Consider the following 16,846-nt stretch of genomic DNA (forward strand, 5'->3'; position numbering starts at 1 on the left):
AACTTCCCCTTACCGGCTCACATATTAGGTTGCAGAACCTTACTTTATGTAAATACTTATTTTGAGGTTTTATAAACTATTTTAAAGTGAAACTTTCCCTTCCTCAACAAGAGCATTGGAGCGGAACTAAACCCACACCCAACTGGGGATTAGGTTTGTGCTATATTCACAAAAATAAAAGTCTAAAATGAGTTGGTGATCAATTTTGCAGCCTCATCATCTAAATTAATGGGTTATCTTAAAAAGACCTGAGGGGGAGCAGAAAATTCATATCTCGGCCCAAAAGTTATTTCTTCCTCATACAAAGAGAGCATTACTATAAATAATAGTTATAATACCTAAAAAAATCCTATTTGGTGGCCTGGTACAGATTTTACATTGGGGCAGCATTTCCGATGATTCTAGAGGTGCCGCTGCCTCCCTTGTTAGCTGGTGCCATTCACTCGGACCAAGCTGGATTTGTGCTGGGTAGAGAAGCCACCAACCTGATGTCCCGAGTACTTCTAGACCACTTACCCTTATGTTATTTTTTTACAGATTCCAAAATGCCATTTGATAAGGTTAGTTGGATCTCCATGGCTTAAGTGCCCCAAAAGTTTGGTCTATGGGTCGTATGCAAAAATGGATAATGTCTCTATGTTCCTCCACATAAGCCAGGGTTTGAGAGAAGATTTTTGAGATTCACAATAGTACAAGATGGAGTTACCCTCTTGTACCTTGAACCATTTTTGGGATGCATTACGAGAAACATAGATATCAGCGGTTTACAGGTTTTCTAGGGCCGTGATGAGCACCCAGATAAAATTCAGTCCAGTCCTGTAATTGGGGAGCGATGATCCTCCCCAAAGTGATGGCGGGTGGAGCCGCCAACAGGTTAAAGGGGTATTCCCACGTAGACAAGTTTTTTATATGTACTGAGGATAACGAAATAAAACATTCTCTGATTCACTGTTATTAACAAAAATGTAGCATTTCACAGATATAAGTCCAACCTCTCTCTATCAGTCCTGCTGTACACAATTTCAGTTTCCCCTAGACACAACCCAGTAACTTCTCCCTTAGGGTCGGGTGGTGGCCATCTTGGATTTCTGTGTGAGATTGTGCAGATGAAATTTCTGTAGCCACGCCCCCTGCACGGAGCTCAGAGACACATACACTGATTACATCCAGCCAGGAGATTGTGAGCAGAGAGAGAGGCTGCAAACTACAAGGAGAGGCAGGCACATGTCAGTGAGATGTAGCAGACTTGTGTGTGTAATAGGAATCTAATGGATCTCATGATCTGTGAGATGTAGCAGAGCTGTGTTTGCAATATGCATCTCATCATCTGTGATCTGTCTCATCTCTATGTGTCAGTGTGTTAGAACAGAAGCCAGATGAAAGTGTATATGCACCTGTACCCTGTAACCACATTGTCACTCCACAGAACTAGATGCATAATAATGTGTCTGCTTAGAGAGTCCCCGCCCACATCCTGGAATATTACACTGAGCAGCATAGGGAGAGATAGGAGCTAAAACAGCAATACAACTTTGTAAATTTTAAAGTAAGGGGTTAAAATGATTTATTCTGTTAACATCACGAGGGGATTGATATGTGAGAATTTTTTTTTGTGGGAAAACCCCTTTAATGCCAGCATAATCCGCAGCCACTTAAATGCCACTGGTGAGTTTGCCAGAATCTATTAAGTAGTTGCCGCCATATTTTATTTTTCTGCCACATTTTGATGCATTTTGACAGCAGATTTAGAGACTTCTGTTTGTAATTCTTGGTAATTCTGTTCATTTCTGTACATTTCAGCAGACTGCTGATTATCCTAACTCTCTGTGACCTGGTGATTCAGACCCTTTTGTAGTTTGATAATTGAAGCGGATGGACCACACTCCTCTTATCCCCAGGAATCCTTCCTTTTTCTCTACCTTTAAAGGGAACCTGTCATTAGGGACCTCATTTTCATTAATGACAGGTGACAGAAACCCATTACAGCTGCATTGCAAATACGTCTTTCTGCCTTTTCTGTGCATTAGCATTACAATATAATTGTATGTATTACCTTACCTTGCACCCTGACAGAATTCTGTTCTAAGTCCCAGGGGTTGGGATTTGGTTTGGATGCATGTAAAAGAAAACCTATGTGACTCAGCTCTCAGCCCCCACCTATCTGCTCCTGTACAGCTTTTCCCTCCGCCACAGATGTCAGCTCATCTCCAAGAGGGAGCACAAAGGTGGTGGCTGAGAACGGAGGGGTCAGCAACACAGACAAGTCACATGTTTTTTTTTTAAATACATCCAAAACAAAACAAACCTGGGACTTAGAACAGAATTCTGTCAGGATGCAAAGTAACTTGAAACACAAAATTATTTTGTAATGCAAATTCTCAGAAAAGGCAGAAAGACATGATTGCAATCCAGCTGTAATGGGCTTCTGCCACCTGTCTTTAATGAAGATGAGCTCCCCGGTGACAGGTTCCCTTTAACCGTTTCTTTCTTGTCACTTTTATATATATATAATCTTCCAGAGGTGAACCTAAACGCTCTGCTGTCTGAGCCGAGCTGTATAGCAGCACTGTCTCTGCGCCAACCAATAGTAATGTTATTCAGGTTATTTTTTTGGCAAGTCTTTTCTCCATGCTGACATCAGGTATAAACAGACACTATTGGCAGATCCTGCTTATTATCCGATAAATGCCCCCCCCCCACATGCCTTTCCACATCTTGCTGCAGGTGGTGCTGCCTGAGGCCAGTGATCCAATTCGCTACCTGACTGGTACAACCCTGGTCTATTCTTCTTTTCTTCTATTTTCAGTTTCGTTGAGGAACACCATAAAGGGGCTGTTCCTTCTTATTGCTTCATAATGATAAAAAATGTGCTGAGTGTGGGGACAGCTCAGGATTGTTCAGTATTACCAGTTAGTATAATGTAGACTTTGCCTTAACTTTGTTGTCCATTGCCCTTACTTGTGTAATGCTTTGTCTTGGGACTGTGGTCCCTAAGCTGTTTCCTATACTCTCATCCTCTATTATTTAAAAAAAATTTTTTTTTTAAATTCATTGTCTGACTTTGGTTCTATATTAAAATTAATGTTTTGCTCTGGGTTCTGTATTTCTTGATGTCTGATATGGTCTATAATGGTTATTGCCCAACTGCAGTATTTTTTGCGTTGCGATAAATCCTTCTGTAGATATGGTACACGGAGTTGATCATTTGAAGTTGCACAGGTAGTAGGGGATGGGTGGAAAAGAGAAAAATTACAGGTCAGTTTCTGACCCGAAACGCATATCTATCCCATTTTTAGCATTATTTAACAGCAAGGAATGTTCTTGGATAATTACCCTTTTCTTAGGCATATATGGATATTGTTTTAATTATTTTAAGGAAACCTACCACCACGGATGTACCTATTGCGGTAGATCGGGTGGTAGGTGCCTCTATTATATGTGAGGATGTCCTTTTAAGTGCTAATTCTCATGTATCTTTTTCTAACTTTTATTTCCCTAATATGCACATTTTCTAAAGAGGCTACTGGGGCGTGGAGTAGCCGGAGCTGAGGCTACATGGCGCGGCTACTCCATGCCCCTGTAGCCTCTTTAATCCTTCTACCGCAATATCTTCGGCGCGCAGCCCTTGTCCGCGAAGTGGAAGTTCTGTGCATGCTCAGTAGCTCCGGCTTCGGAGCAGTGACCGTGCAGCCGCGGGCCTGCGTTCTGTGCATGCGCAGAATGCCAACGTTATGGACGAGGGTGCTCAGCTCCTTGTAGCTGCTTGCCGAAGATATGCTGGTAGGAGGATCAAAGAGGCTACTGGGGCGTTGAGGAGCCGCGCCATGCAGCCTCAGCTCCGGCTACTCCACGCCCCAGGGGAATAAAAGTTAGAAAAAGATACAGGGGACATGAGGATTAGCCCTTAAAAGTGCTATCCTCACGTCCAATAGATGCATCTACCACCTGATCTACCTTTATAGGTAGATCCGTGGTGGTAGGTTCCCTTTAAAATAAAAATACTCTAGAATCAGTTGATTGCTCTAAAATTGTTTTTTGTTCTGGGAGCCCACCTAGCAGGCTCTGCATCCTGTGTACCATCTGATGGGTAAAAGCACAAGTTAAACAGTATGGTGACTCAGTCTTGGTCATTAGGAACAAGAAATGTGACCAAATAAAGTGAACATTGTTGTGGCGCACTTTTGGATCCAACTTGGCCCTAATAACGCACCTTATACTTATGCATTAGTAGAAGAGATTTGTAGATGTGTAGAGTGTTTGTCACATAATCGCCCAATTTTCCAGCAGCCACCATAAGAGAAAGCTCAGTGCACAGAGATACTACAGCTTCTGTGGGGCTGAACAGCAGATCGAACAATTCTCCTAAGTCATGGCCAATAACATATTATCACTATACAAACAAGAAACAAATTGATGATATAAAACAGACCAAGAGAATGGGACACATTTACTAAGAACAGTGCAGTGTGTACCATGTGCAATGTCCTGTGTAGTGTGCAGGGGGCGCCAGGTTCACGATTTCTGCCGCCCGTTCTTCATGAATCTGCACTGCTCTGACAGAGTGTACCACTTTTTTTTTTGTTGCACCTTTAATATGGGCCGTGCACATTTCTTTGGACTTTGCATATTAAATGGGGCATATTGTCCGACTGAGCACAGGAACACCCCCTTCAGTGCAGAAATTTATGTCACATGAAGAATATTGCAGCCGCAACACAAAACGGATGCATGTGACACAAATGTGTCTCAGACACTTCTTAAATACATGTGCAAGCAGTCTGCACCTAAAAGAACGTGCAAAGTCCGACAGAAAACTGGCGCACAGCCCTTAGTAAATGTGCCCCATTGTGTTTCATTTTATTCTATACAACATCTTGTACACGTTTTGTGCTTTTGTGCTTTAGGCTACAAACCTTTACAAGTTTGGAACATAATGGGGGTCATTTACTAAGGGCCCGATTCGCGTTTTCCCGACGTGTTACCCGAATATTTCCGATTTGCGCCGATTGTACCTGAATTGCCCCGGGATTTTGGCGCACGCGATCGGATTGTGGCGCATCGGCGCCGGCATGCGCGCAACGGAAATCGGGGGGCGTGGCCGAACGAAAACCCGACGTATTCGGAAAAACCGCCGCATTTAAGAACCGAAAATGTGTCGCTCGGGACCCGCTTACCTTCACTCAGACGGCCTCGGTGAATTCCGGCGCGTTAAAATGCTTTTCAGCGCAGCAGCGCCACCTGGTGGACGGCGGAGGAACTTCCTTATTAAATCCCGGCCGGACCCGAATCCAGTGCAGAGAACCCGCCGCTGGATCGCGACTGGACCGGGTAAGTAAATGTGCCCCATTGGGCCACTTATAGTAAAGTGTTTGCACCAGTTTTCTGTCTGATTTTGCACTGAAAAGAACGTTCAAACTGCTCGCACGTGTATTTATAAAGTGTCTGCGCCAGTTTTATGTCACGGCTGCTCTGTGTCCGCTATCCCACAATATTCTGCATCTAAAGGGGCGTTCTGGGGCAGATTTGGACCATGCACCACATTTATTAAAGCAACTTGACAAAATTGGGGGCAATTTATTATCGTATCTGCGCCCAAAAAGTGTCATTTACTCTTGTTTTTTTGGCGCAAATGTGTTGCGGCTTCTTTATAATGGCTTTGCGCCAGAAAGAACAGATATTTCCAACTCTCCCGACTCATCCGTCTTTTTTTGCCACAAGTGGGTGTGGCCACCATTTTTCACTTCTCACGCCACATTTACGTGGAAATTTCTGTCGTTTTTAGGCGCAAATTTGGTCGCAAAACAGACCAGGAAAAAAATGGTCTGAACTCAAAAGAAAAACAGGCACAGCCCATGTAAGATTTTGGCGCACATCTCATTTGTGTTGCAATTTTTATGTCTCCCGACTGATTAGTTCCGTCTGCGATTAAATTACTTACAGCCGTGCGCTACTTTAATGCATCGGGCTGTGCTTTCCGTAGTCGGATCTCAGATGCTGACTGTCGAGGTTGCGACAGAATTAATAAATCCCCCGATTGTGTCTCACACTGTATGGTAAAGTTGCACCAAAAAAAAGTTGGTGAGCACTTCCCAAGCAGTGCAGGGGGCGCCAGATTATTGAAGACCAAAATTCAATATTCTGCTGCACTCTGCTACTACACAGGCACACTGCACAAAGTACACACTGCACTAGCTTAGATAAATCTGTGCCAATGTGCCACAAAAAAAAGTTTGGAAAATGATGAAAATAAGCCTGATGCTTAAGATTGTTAAAGAAAGTAAAAAGTTGTTGATGATAAACATGGGCAATGTCCTTTATTAGAATCAAACATTGAGTAAGTTTTAAAGAAATCTACCATCAAATATTACTCATAGATCAAGGCACCGTGACTGTGGGAATCTTCTTAAATTTGTTATCCATGGCCTCCTTCCTTCTGACATCAACTTTTCAATTTATGCTAATAAGTCAGAAGGGCACTGCACTTCTCTTTATCAGCTGTTACAATGTATCACTCTCCCCACTGTCTCCCTCACTACTTCCCTCCCTCTCACTTCCTGCTGTGTAGCAGCACACAGTTGGAGGGGGAAGTGCAGAGGGAGACAGTGTAACACCATGTAAAGCCAGAGTGTGGAGGGGCTCTAGTAGTGCCCCCCAGAGCACTTATGGCTTTTTAGCATCCTTTTAAAAGTTGATTTTAGAAGTAAGGAGGCCATGGATAACAAATATCAGAAGATTATCACAGTAATGTTGCCTCGATCTACTGTATGAGTAATGTCCCTGGTTTATCATGATGGATTGTGATGGTAGATTTCCTTTAACCCCTTTTTGAACAAGGGTCCGGGGAATGTCCAGGTCAATTTTTGCAGTTCTGTTTTGCTCTTCTTTATATCTTTGGAGCGGCTTTACATCTCAGTTTGTTAAATTATCATTATTTTTTATAAAAATGAAAAAAAGGGATTTCCAACTTGTTTCATTTTTCACGTTTAATTATCATGTATCATTCTACAACTTAACTTCTAGGCTGACAATATTATTGATATGAGATTGTCTTTATATGAGGATCTGACAGTCAGACTACATTCAAATACGCAGCCCACAACCAAACTTCCCCTTACTGGCTGAATTATTGGGTTCTGGCTTTCGGACTTTTAAAACTTAATCAACTATTTTTAAGCAAAGCTTTTCCTTCCCTTTGCTTCTTCATCAAAGCAGAGCTGAAGCCACATCCAGCATTAAACAACAAATAATTAAGCACTTTCAAAGTAAATGCTCATTATTGAACACCATGGGGCTTACTTATTGTTCATGGTTTTTGAGATTTGCGCCACTGGGACAGGTATTTTGGCGCAGAAGCACTGGCTTTCATGGGGGCGGGCCGTCGGACGATCCGACTGATTCGGACTGAGCACGGGATTTGCATAAAAAATTGTTTCACAACCAATGCACTTGCATGCATCAGGAAGAAGAAGGTGAACTCCGGCGGACCTAAACGGGGAAGTGACACATGCAGGATATCGGGCGCACAATCTTAGTGAATCTCGGCACAGCGCATTATACATGGACAATGCACTTTCAGGAACTCCTCTGGAAGGGTAACTAAATGTGCCCCAGTGGCCCAGATTTATTAAATTGAGTTTTTGATATAATAAAAAATAGAATATTATAAGCTTTAAACAGAAGTTAACAGAGGTAAGTTACCCAATAAGAAATAAGGAATTATGAATATAACAATATATAATATTAGCCAATTTACAAAAATTCTTTGTCTGTATAAACCCACTTGCGCCACATTTATGGTGGTTTTTCACCTAATATGCCTTGCACCACAGTTATCAAGGCATTTAGACCATTTTTCGGCAGCCTTCCGACTTGTTCGTATAAGGGGCGTGGCTTACGGGAAATCGTCCGTGCGCTCAAAATTCTGGCGCACAGTTTAGACCAACTAAAAGTTGTTTTTCCAAGCAGTTGATAAAATTGTCAGGAGGACAAAACAAAAGGAGGACTTGAGGTGGTTAGGAAAAATATTGTTTCAAAAGACTTCCCAGTTATCTTTCTGACTCGCCCAAAGAATAACAAGAAGTGGATTGTTACAAAGATTTTCTCTATTCCCCTATATCGTACATTGAGGAAAGTGCATAATATACAGGTAAAGGGAACCTGTCAGCAAATTTTCACATATACATCTAGTGACAGGTTCCTATAGATCACTATTAACTAACTGACAAGTTTCTTTTAGCTAAAAATTGTTTCCCCATAAATCAACTTTATCTTATATTACCTGGCATCAAAGGGGGTGTGTTCTGCTTAGCTGGTCCCTCCCAACTACTAATCCCCATGCCTTTTGCCTCCTTACTATTAAGCAGTTCCTGTCATGTGACTAAAGTGAAGTCATCTAAGGTCCTATATTGTTTACACTTTACATTTGCAAGCTGTTCCCTATGTATGTATCTGCTCACATGAAATCAAAGCAGCCTCCATGGAGGATGGGGCGGAGTAGTTAGAGGCATGCTGTGATTTCATGTGATCAGATACATACATGGGTTACATTTTAAGATTAGATGACATCGCCCTGGTAACATGACATGATTGTAATACAATGCAGCATATAAAATAATTGAAACAATATTGGTTGGTTCACTGGCAGCCCGGGATAGAGAAGAGCCAAACTCAGGAGAAGAAGCCAAATTTGTACATCAGAAAAATGGCTGTAATTAAGGTACAGGGTCTCACTGGCAGCTAATTTTAGGTGATATAGAGAGGACTTGTAATCCTTTAATAGCAGGCATTGTTGGGTGGGGTTTAAAATTGTGGTGACAGGTTTCATATGAAGGGGTTCAGGAAGATCTGAAAAATCCCACAGGGGACAGAAGTTGACTAAAAATAGAAAAAGGCTCCGGCATCTTAGTGAATATGGACGCAAACTCCTCTAGTTCCGACCTGTAGACCAGATGAGTTTTCTACTATAGTCTACACCAGTTTCCTACCCGTCTCCCTGCCCATCTCTCTGCCCCAGCAAGCCTAGGAGAATGAATCTTCTCCTGTAAATCTAGTAAGTCCAGATATGGTACTCCAAAACAGAGAGGTCTACATGAGTCAGCCATGGTCTTGGGAAACTCTAATTTCTTGACAAAAATAATTTAAGATATATTTCTTCTACACATAATTTCTGTGATAAGAGGGTTGATCTCCAGAAGAGACAAGGCTTCTGTATCTTAAGACCTGTGAATGTGTGGAATAGCCAAGCTCAGGAGCTGGTCACAGCAGGGACAGCAGAGAGCTTCAGATGCCTTCTTCTAACATTTATGGTTATATACGATAGAATTATGTTCTCTAACACTCCTTCCCTTGGCTTGACTTTCTTGGTTGAACTTAGAAGGACCTTTATGGACTTGATATGCCTTTTACTGTGGAACTACTGTCTAATATGAGACACATGCAGCAGAACAAGTCATCTTGAACTTGGGGTCATACAGAAGATTCAGCAGCAGCAGCAGCCTCTCTTGCAGGCATACTTCAGTGTCCTCGAGCAGGGTAAATCATTCCATTCTCCATAGTAGGATTCAGCACACTCCTCAGTTGTTGGGTTGTTTGGTTCTCCTGACTTCCATTTGCTGGAGAGGAAAAAACGATGCACTGTATGAGATGAGGGTTAATTTTGAAGAGCAGGTTATAGCTGGTAATATATGGGGAACCATGTCAGGGCTATCACTGTGTAAGTGATAAGCTTGTCATGGTCAAGGGAAGTTGAATGACATGTATGAGTCAGTGTAACCACATATTTGGTCCATAGAGTTCCTGTGTATTACGGGTATCTGTTACTATATCTTATATATACCACTAGTAAGATTATACTTTACAAGTGTTTATTACTTGATAACTCTATGGTGGTATGAATCTAAAACTGAACGGTGATAGTGGGCGCATCATTTAATTTAATTTATTATTATTATTTATAGAGCATTAATTCCATGGGGATGTACAACCAGTAAGGGGTTCACATACATTACATCAAGACAAGAACAAATGCAAGTACAAATACAAGACTACAGTGATGGGGAGACAAGTAGGAGGACCCTGCCCGTGAGGCCTCACAATCTATATGGGAGGGAAGGAGACACAAGGTGAGAGAATATCTTCCCTTGCACTGAATAGTGATAAAAGTAACTAGGAATGTCTTTTTTAGTTGGTGACAGGTTCCAATAGCCTCCACTATGTTGATTTTAAAAATGCCTTTTTACAGTATTCTGAATCATTTCAGTAGTTTATATATGTTTAATTCACATCAGGGGTGTCGCTAGGTTAAAAGATTCTGGGCTCATGCCCTGGATCTTTTGGCCGGAGCCCTGGATCTCCGAGGGTCAGAAGGACATTTGCCCCGCTGCCCGGGCATCCTCCCCTCTCTCATCATGATCCGTGTCCTTAGGACACAGATCATTATGAGAACGTGTGTACTCACTGCTTTCCCCAGCAGGAGCTGCAGCCTCCGGGATAATAATGCTCCCAGAGGCTGAAGGACCTGTGATGATGTCATGATCACATGACCTGCCTGGGAAAGCAGTACACAGCAGTGAGGTGAGGGGGGACACATGATAGGGAAGAGGGAGAACAGGTGGGCAGTGTGGGCACAGTACTTACTGGGGGGCTGTGTGAGGCACATTACTTACTGGGGGGCTGTGTGAGGCACATTACTTACTGGGGGGCTGTGTGAGGCACATTACTTACTGGGGGGCTGTGTGAGCACATTACTTACTGGGGGGCTATGTGTGAGGACATTACTTACTGGGGGGCTGTGTGAGGCACATTACCTACTGGGGGGGCTGTGTGGGCACATTACTTACTGGGGGGCTGTGTCGGCACATTACTTACTGGGGGGGCTGTGTCGGCACATTACTTACTGGGGGCTGTGTGAGGCACATTACCTACTGGGGGGGGCTGTGTCGGCACATTACTTACTGGGGGGGCTGTGTGGGCACATTACTTACTAGCGGGGCTGTGTGGAGGACAATACTGGGGGGTTGTGTGGAGGACATTACTGGGGGTATGTGCACATTACTGGGGGGGGGATTGGGGGGGACATTACTTACAGGGGGCTGTATGGGGCATATTACTGGGGGTAACTGTGTGAGGTGCATTACCCGGGGGATGTGTGTGGGACATTACTGGGGGTTGTGTGGGGCACATTTCTTGGGGCGTGTTCACACTTGGCACTAGGATAGGCCTTGCTTGATCTCACATGTTTTCCAGTAATACACATGTGATCAGTAACGAGCACCTGGTGTTGTTTAAATGGAAGACAAACGTGTGACAGCCTTACAGTATTTTGGGAGAGTTTTAGGGGCAGCAGCAGGATAACTCTGTCAGGGAACACAGATATAGGGACATTGAGGAAAAGATGTGGTGATGCTTGATGGAGAAGATAGAGGACGCGTCACCTGGAGTCACTGAATGGAACAAGTAGGGATTTCTCTTGTGGTTTCTGTAGCTGTATACACCGTCAGTAAAGTTGTTATTGGCACAACCAATGTGAGGGGGTTATGTACAGGGGGGCATTACTGAAAGTCTGATACACATGCATTGGATCTTTTACCTCCCTAGCAACACCCCTGATTCACATTACCTGGTTCCCTGCAAACTGTTACTCAGACTCCTCAGGCATTCTTCTTCTACTCCACACCATCCCCCTCCATCCCCTGCCTGCTTAATTCACATGGATGGAGCTGGATGAGTGTGGAAGAAAGGACACTGAGACACTGGCACACACAGGCTGCTCAAGCTGACCTCCCTCCAGGGACTCAACACACGCTGCTGGCAGGGAGCCAGATCATATGAAATAAAAATTTATAGAGTACTGAAATGATTAAGAATGCTGAAAAAGGCATTTTTTTAATCAGCACAGCATAGGCTATTGGAACCTGTCACCAGCTAAAAATGACATTCCTGGTGACAGGTTCTCCTTAAGTAATTCTTTACTAAAACAGGGTAGATTATAGACTAAACCTTCAGCTTTCTATTGTGAAATACAAATATATGGTGAAGGCAGTAGGTGAGGAAATTAAATAAGAACGTAATTTCATGTGAGATTCTAAAGGGGGCAGAGCACTTAGTAAGGCAGAAAAGACAGGTGGGATATAGTTTAGAAAGGTCAGCATGACATGTCTGTACAGAGCAGTAACACATCCACAAGGCCTGTGGGAACATTACTTTTTTATTTGTGACACTACCATAAAACACTATGGCAAAATCCCTGAAAAAAGGATTTAGTATTTACCTATAGGACATCATTTCTCCATCCAACCATTTCCATTTCTCAGGCTCTTTGTCCCGCCGCATTCCTATCCAGTACCTGTCTGTCTTAATGAAGTTGTGCAAGGCAGCCTGGGGAAACATTAGGCAAAAAAATCTTATACAGGCGGTCCCCTACTTAAGGACACACAAGTTACATACCACCCCCAGTTACAGATGGACCCCTCTGTCCCCTGTGACCTCTGGTGAAGCTCTCTGGATGCTTTACTATAGTCCCATAGTGCACTGATCAGCTGTAAGGTGTCTGTAATGAAGCTTTATTGATAATCCTTGGTCCTATTACAGCAAAAAATGTAAAAACTCCGGCACTTGGCTTGGCCATAGGGAAGCACGCGCTCGGCACTGTGAGCAAGCCCAATGCCCAATAGAAAGTAATGGGGCCGAGGTAGTGGCAAAAAGAGTGGCTAGCCCACAGCCCCATTGAATGGTCTTGTGTATGAGGCCTTATAGGAATTCCACACTACTTGCCATGTTCCAGTCATGTTTTAGACATTTAACACCTTAATAGACTTTGAAGTATTGTTATATGTTTAATGAAAATGTTTTTTATTTTATATGCTTGCTAAATGCTGAAAACTAAGAAGACACTCAAGTGCTAAGAAAGATTTCCCGAATCACTCTGGTCTAAATTACACCGGACAAATTTGATACAGAGATAATAACTCTTCTCTTTTCCAGTAGAGTACAACATCCATTACATCATATATTGCTATACTGCTTTACAGGACTTGCTCTCTTGTCAAGGACCTATGTCTTATATGGTAGCTCCTTCAGATGTAAAGGCATTTTTTAACATGAGTTTTGTCGCAGTCCCGGCATTGGGTATAACATTTAACTTAGATGGCAAGTATCAGTCTCATTGTTTTTTCATGGAATCCATTTTACATGGAATTTTTGGGGGATCTGACCACATTTACTTACCCGGTCCTGACGCAATCCCGCGGTGCATTGTCCGACTAGGATTCGGGTCCGGCGCGATTCACTAAGGTCCTGCATCCAATTTCCTGCAGGTGTCGCTTCCATCCCGAGGTCCACCGGAGTTCACCTTCTTCTTCCTGGTGCATGTGAGTGCGTGATCTTGCAACACATTTCGTTTTTGAAATTCTGCATTTTTTCCGAATCCGTCGGGTTGTCCCACGGCCACGCCCCCTGATTTCTGTCGTGTACAAGCCGACACCACATTCCAAAACCCGGGGCAATTTGGTGCAAAACGGCGCAATAGGGATATATTCGGGAAAACCCTTAGTAAATGTGCCCCAATCTCTCTATAGCCACTAGATGAGTGTATTTGCCATTTTCAAATGTCTTTCATTAAAATTGCTTGAAGGACACAACTATGTGAAGACATCCCAAGCTAGAGGTCTGCTGGAAGGAGAACATTCTTACCGTCTCTTCCTGAGTCTTTAGAGGCAGAAGAGTTGCCCCCTTTTTTATGCATTCATCTTTAGCAGCGTCCCAGGATGAGGTGTCCGTGGAGATGTAGTAGCAAAAAACACCTATTGCCAGCCATCCAGAGGGGCACTTTCCACAGATTGTCTCTGAATGGGAGAGAGGGTAAAGAACCACATATCATGTAGGTGAAGACAGGGAAGTAGACAAAGGCAAACATACTGGGGCAGATTTACTTACCCGTCCCGTTGTGTCCGCCGATCCGGAATGTCCGACGAGAATTCGGAGCTGCCGCGATTCACTAAGATCGTGCGTCCAATTTCCTGCATTTGTCGCTTCCCGCTGAGGTCTGCCAGAGTTCACCTTCTTCCCGTGTCTATGTAAGTTCGTGTCTTGCGACACAATTTTGAAAGTTAAATTCCGCGGTTTGTCCAAATCAGTCAGATTGTCCGACGGCCACGCCCCCAAATTGGGGGCGTGGCCGTCGGACAATCTGACTGATTCGGACAAACCACGGAATTTAACTTTCAAAATTGTCTCATGAAAGCCGGCACTGGTGCACACAATCCCCTGTGCGATTCCGAAATATTTGGGAAACCCAATGGTTACATTGGGCACATTTGGGCACCTACACCAACTCCAATTCTAGATCTCATTGTTGAACTTCATCTCTTGCCCACGGTATTCCCAAACAATTTCTGTTCATTTTGGAACCAAAAATTCTAAATAGGATCTCACCTGTGTATATCTTCCCGGTGCATGTGAGTGCTGATCTTGCGACACAATTTGCTTTTTAAATTCCGCGGTTTGTTAGAATCAGTCGGGTTGTCCGACGTCCGCGCCCCCCCCCCCCCCCCCGGTTTGTGTCGCATGCAAGCCGGCGCTGATGCGCCACGATCCAAGGCAATTCAGGGCAAAACGGGAAAAAAATGCGAAACCCGATGAAAATGCGGCGTTTGGACCCTTAGTAAATGTGCCCCAATGTTGTGGATCAGTGGAGGCCAGAAAAAAGCCAGCCTTAATGACCTCAACTGAGCTGCGGTTCAGCAAATGTTTCAAAAATTCAGTTTAGGTCCTAATCTATTATGTCCAAACCAATGTTCCTCCAATTGTCCTAGACATTGGTATATAACCCCCTTTAGTTCCACTAAAACACAGATTTTTTTTTTTATTTTCCTTTGCTCATCACCTCTACCTAAGCTCTGGGATAAATGACAGCAGTAGCTAGCCTTTATCCACCAGGACGAGGGACTGTATGCAAATGAGCCTGAGGGGCTCCAGGCTCCTTGGGTGTCAATGGAGCCTGGAGCCCCTCAGACTCATTTGCATACAGTCTTTCATTCTGGTGGTAGATGCCCTTTAAAGAGATTCATTGGAAGCGAAGCAGAAAATATTCTAATTCATTTTGGTGACTGAAAAAATAGAATTGCTCATCTCTACCCAGAAGAAAATGGGGCACATTTACTAAGATGCCTGCGCCAGTTTTCTGTTGGACTTTGCACATTCTTTTCACTACAAACTGCTTGCACAGGGTTTAAAGAAGTGTCCGCGCCACATTTGTGGTACACACACTACTATTCATCATACAACACAAATTTCTGCACTGAAGGGGGCGTTCCGGTGCTCAGTCGGAAGTGTGTCGCACTCCCTGTGCTCCCAAAATAAAATTGTGCACTCTGTTGGGACCGTGCAGGGGGCACCAGACTCATGAAGAACATGCGCCAATAATCTTAAATCTGGCGCCCCCTGCACACTACACAGGTAACTGCACATAGTACACACTGCACTGCTCTTAGTAAATGTGCCCCAATACGTGTGATTATTTGAAATCAGCGCATGGAATATGCGAAAGCTTATATCAACTCTCTGATATTTATCAATATGTTTTATCTATTAAATGAGCCTTAAATTATGTATTTTTTATCTAGAGATCTACCAAATTCAAAAAATTGGTACCAATTCTAACATCTAATATATAAAGCTGACTGTATGTGTATGTATATTGCTAAAGGAATCTGTACCGTCGCATTTACAATCACCAAATTTTGTCTGAGAGCAGAACTGCTCTAGTTGTCCATGGCAACCAATCAGAGCTCAAGTTTCATTTTTGCACAGCTGTTTATAAAATAACAGCTGATCTCTGATTGGTTTCCATCGGCAACTGGAACAGTTTTACCTCAGATATTTCTGATAAATCTCCCCCTATCTATTTATCCTTATCCATTTTACTTCACACAGAAGCGTCTAATACTCATTGTCTGTAGTAGCCAATCAAAGCTCAGAGCTCATATAAATGAGCAGGAAAGCAACCAATCACGGCTCAGCTTCTAACTGCCACAGCAGCACAAAATGGCTTCTGTATATGGTGGGTTATAAGTGGATTTTGGAAAGCCCAGGAGTGTCATAGACGGACAGTTGCTGGAATGAGAGTGTCAGAGACAGACAGTCGCTGGAATAAGAGTGTCAGAGACAGACAGTCACTGGAATAAGAGTGTCAGAGACAGACAGTCGCTGGAATAAGAGTGTCAGAGATAGACAGTCGCTGGAATAAGAGTGTCAGAAACAGACAGTCGCTGGAATAAGAGTGTCAGAAACAGACAGTCGCTGGAATAAGAGTGTCAGAAACAGACAGTCGCTGGAATAAGAGTGTCAGAGACAGACAGTCGCTGGAATAAGAGTGTCAGAGACAGACAGTCGCTGGAATGAGAGTGTCAGAGACGGACAGTCACACAATCCCCTTCTAAATACCTGTCCCAGCGGCACAATCCCCAAAAACATCGGAAAACCCGATGGAAATGCGGCCACAGACCCTTAATAAATAAGCTCCAGTATGTAGATACACATGATATGTTTCAAGAAGAGTTTATCTTCAGAAGAACCTTAGTTTTAGATCACTTACCAAAGGTCTTGTTAATAGCTTTGATGTCCTTTTGAAAATTCTGTTTTATATTTTCTGCAATAAAGTATAAAAATGTTTAGTTTTGAGAGAAATATCGTTCAGCAAACATTTTTGACTTGGGATTTTGATTTATAGGACTTCTACCCTATAAGGCTTTTGACCCAAGACATCCCAGTATTACATATCCCATTATTAGAGAAAACAATGAAATCAAAGACGGTGACATATGGACCATATGTTGGCCATAGTTCTCAG

General features: G+C 43.3%; 1 protein-coding gene across 1 annotated transcript in view; it reads right to left on the reverse strand.

Annotated features, from left to right (window-relative positions):
- Nucleotides 1-6,984: 6,984 nt before the first annotated feature.
- LOC140127938 (uncharacterized) overlaps nucleotides 6,985-16,846 on the reverse strand; it is a 29,293-nt gene continuing 19,431 nt past the window's right edge. Inside the window, exons 9-12 of the mRNA XM_072149166.1 lie at nucleotides 16,592-16,645; nucleotides 13,690-13,841; nucleotides 12,269-12,375; nucleotides 6,985-9,611 (exon numbers count right to left, since the gene is read on the reverse strand). Of these exons, the coding sequence (XP_072005267.1) occupies nucleotides 9,479-9,611; nucleotides 12,269-12,375; nucleotides 13,690-13,841; nucleotides 16,592-16,645 (446 nt within the window). The 3' untranslated portion in view covers nucleotides 6,985-9,478. The remainder of the gene's footprint in view (nucleotides 9,612-12,268; nucleotides 12,376-13,689; nucleotides 13,842-16,591; nucleotides 16,646-16,846) is intronic.

This window comes from Engystomops pustulosus, chromosome 4 (genome assembly GCF_040894005.1).
Source record: "Engystomops pustulosus chromosome 4, aEngPut4.maternal, whole genome shotgun sequence".
In the NCBI taxonomy this organism is placed as follows: Eukaryota; Metazoa; Chordata; class Amphibia; order Anura; family Leptodactylidae; genus Engystomops; species Engystomops pustulosus.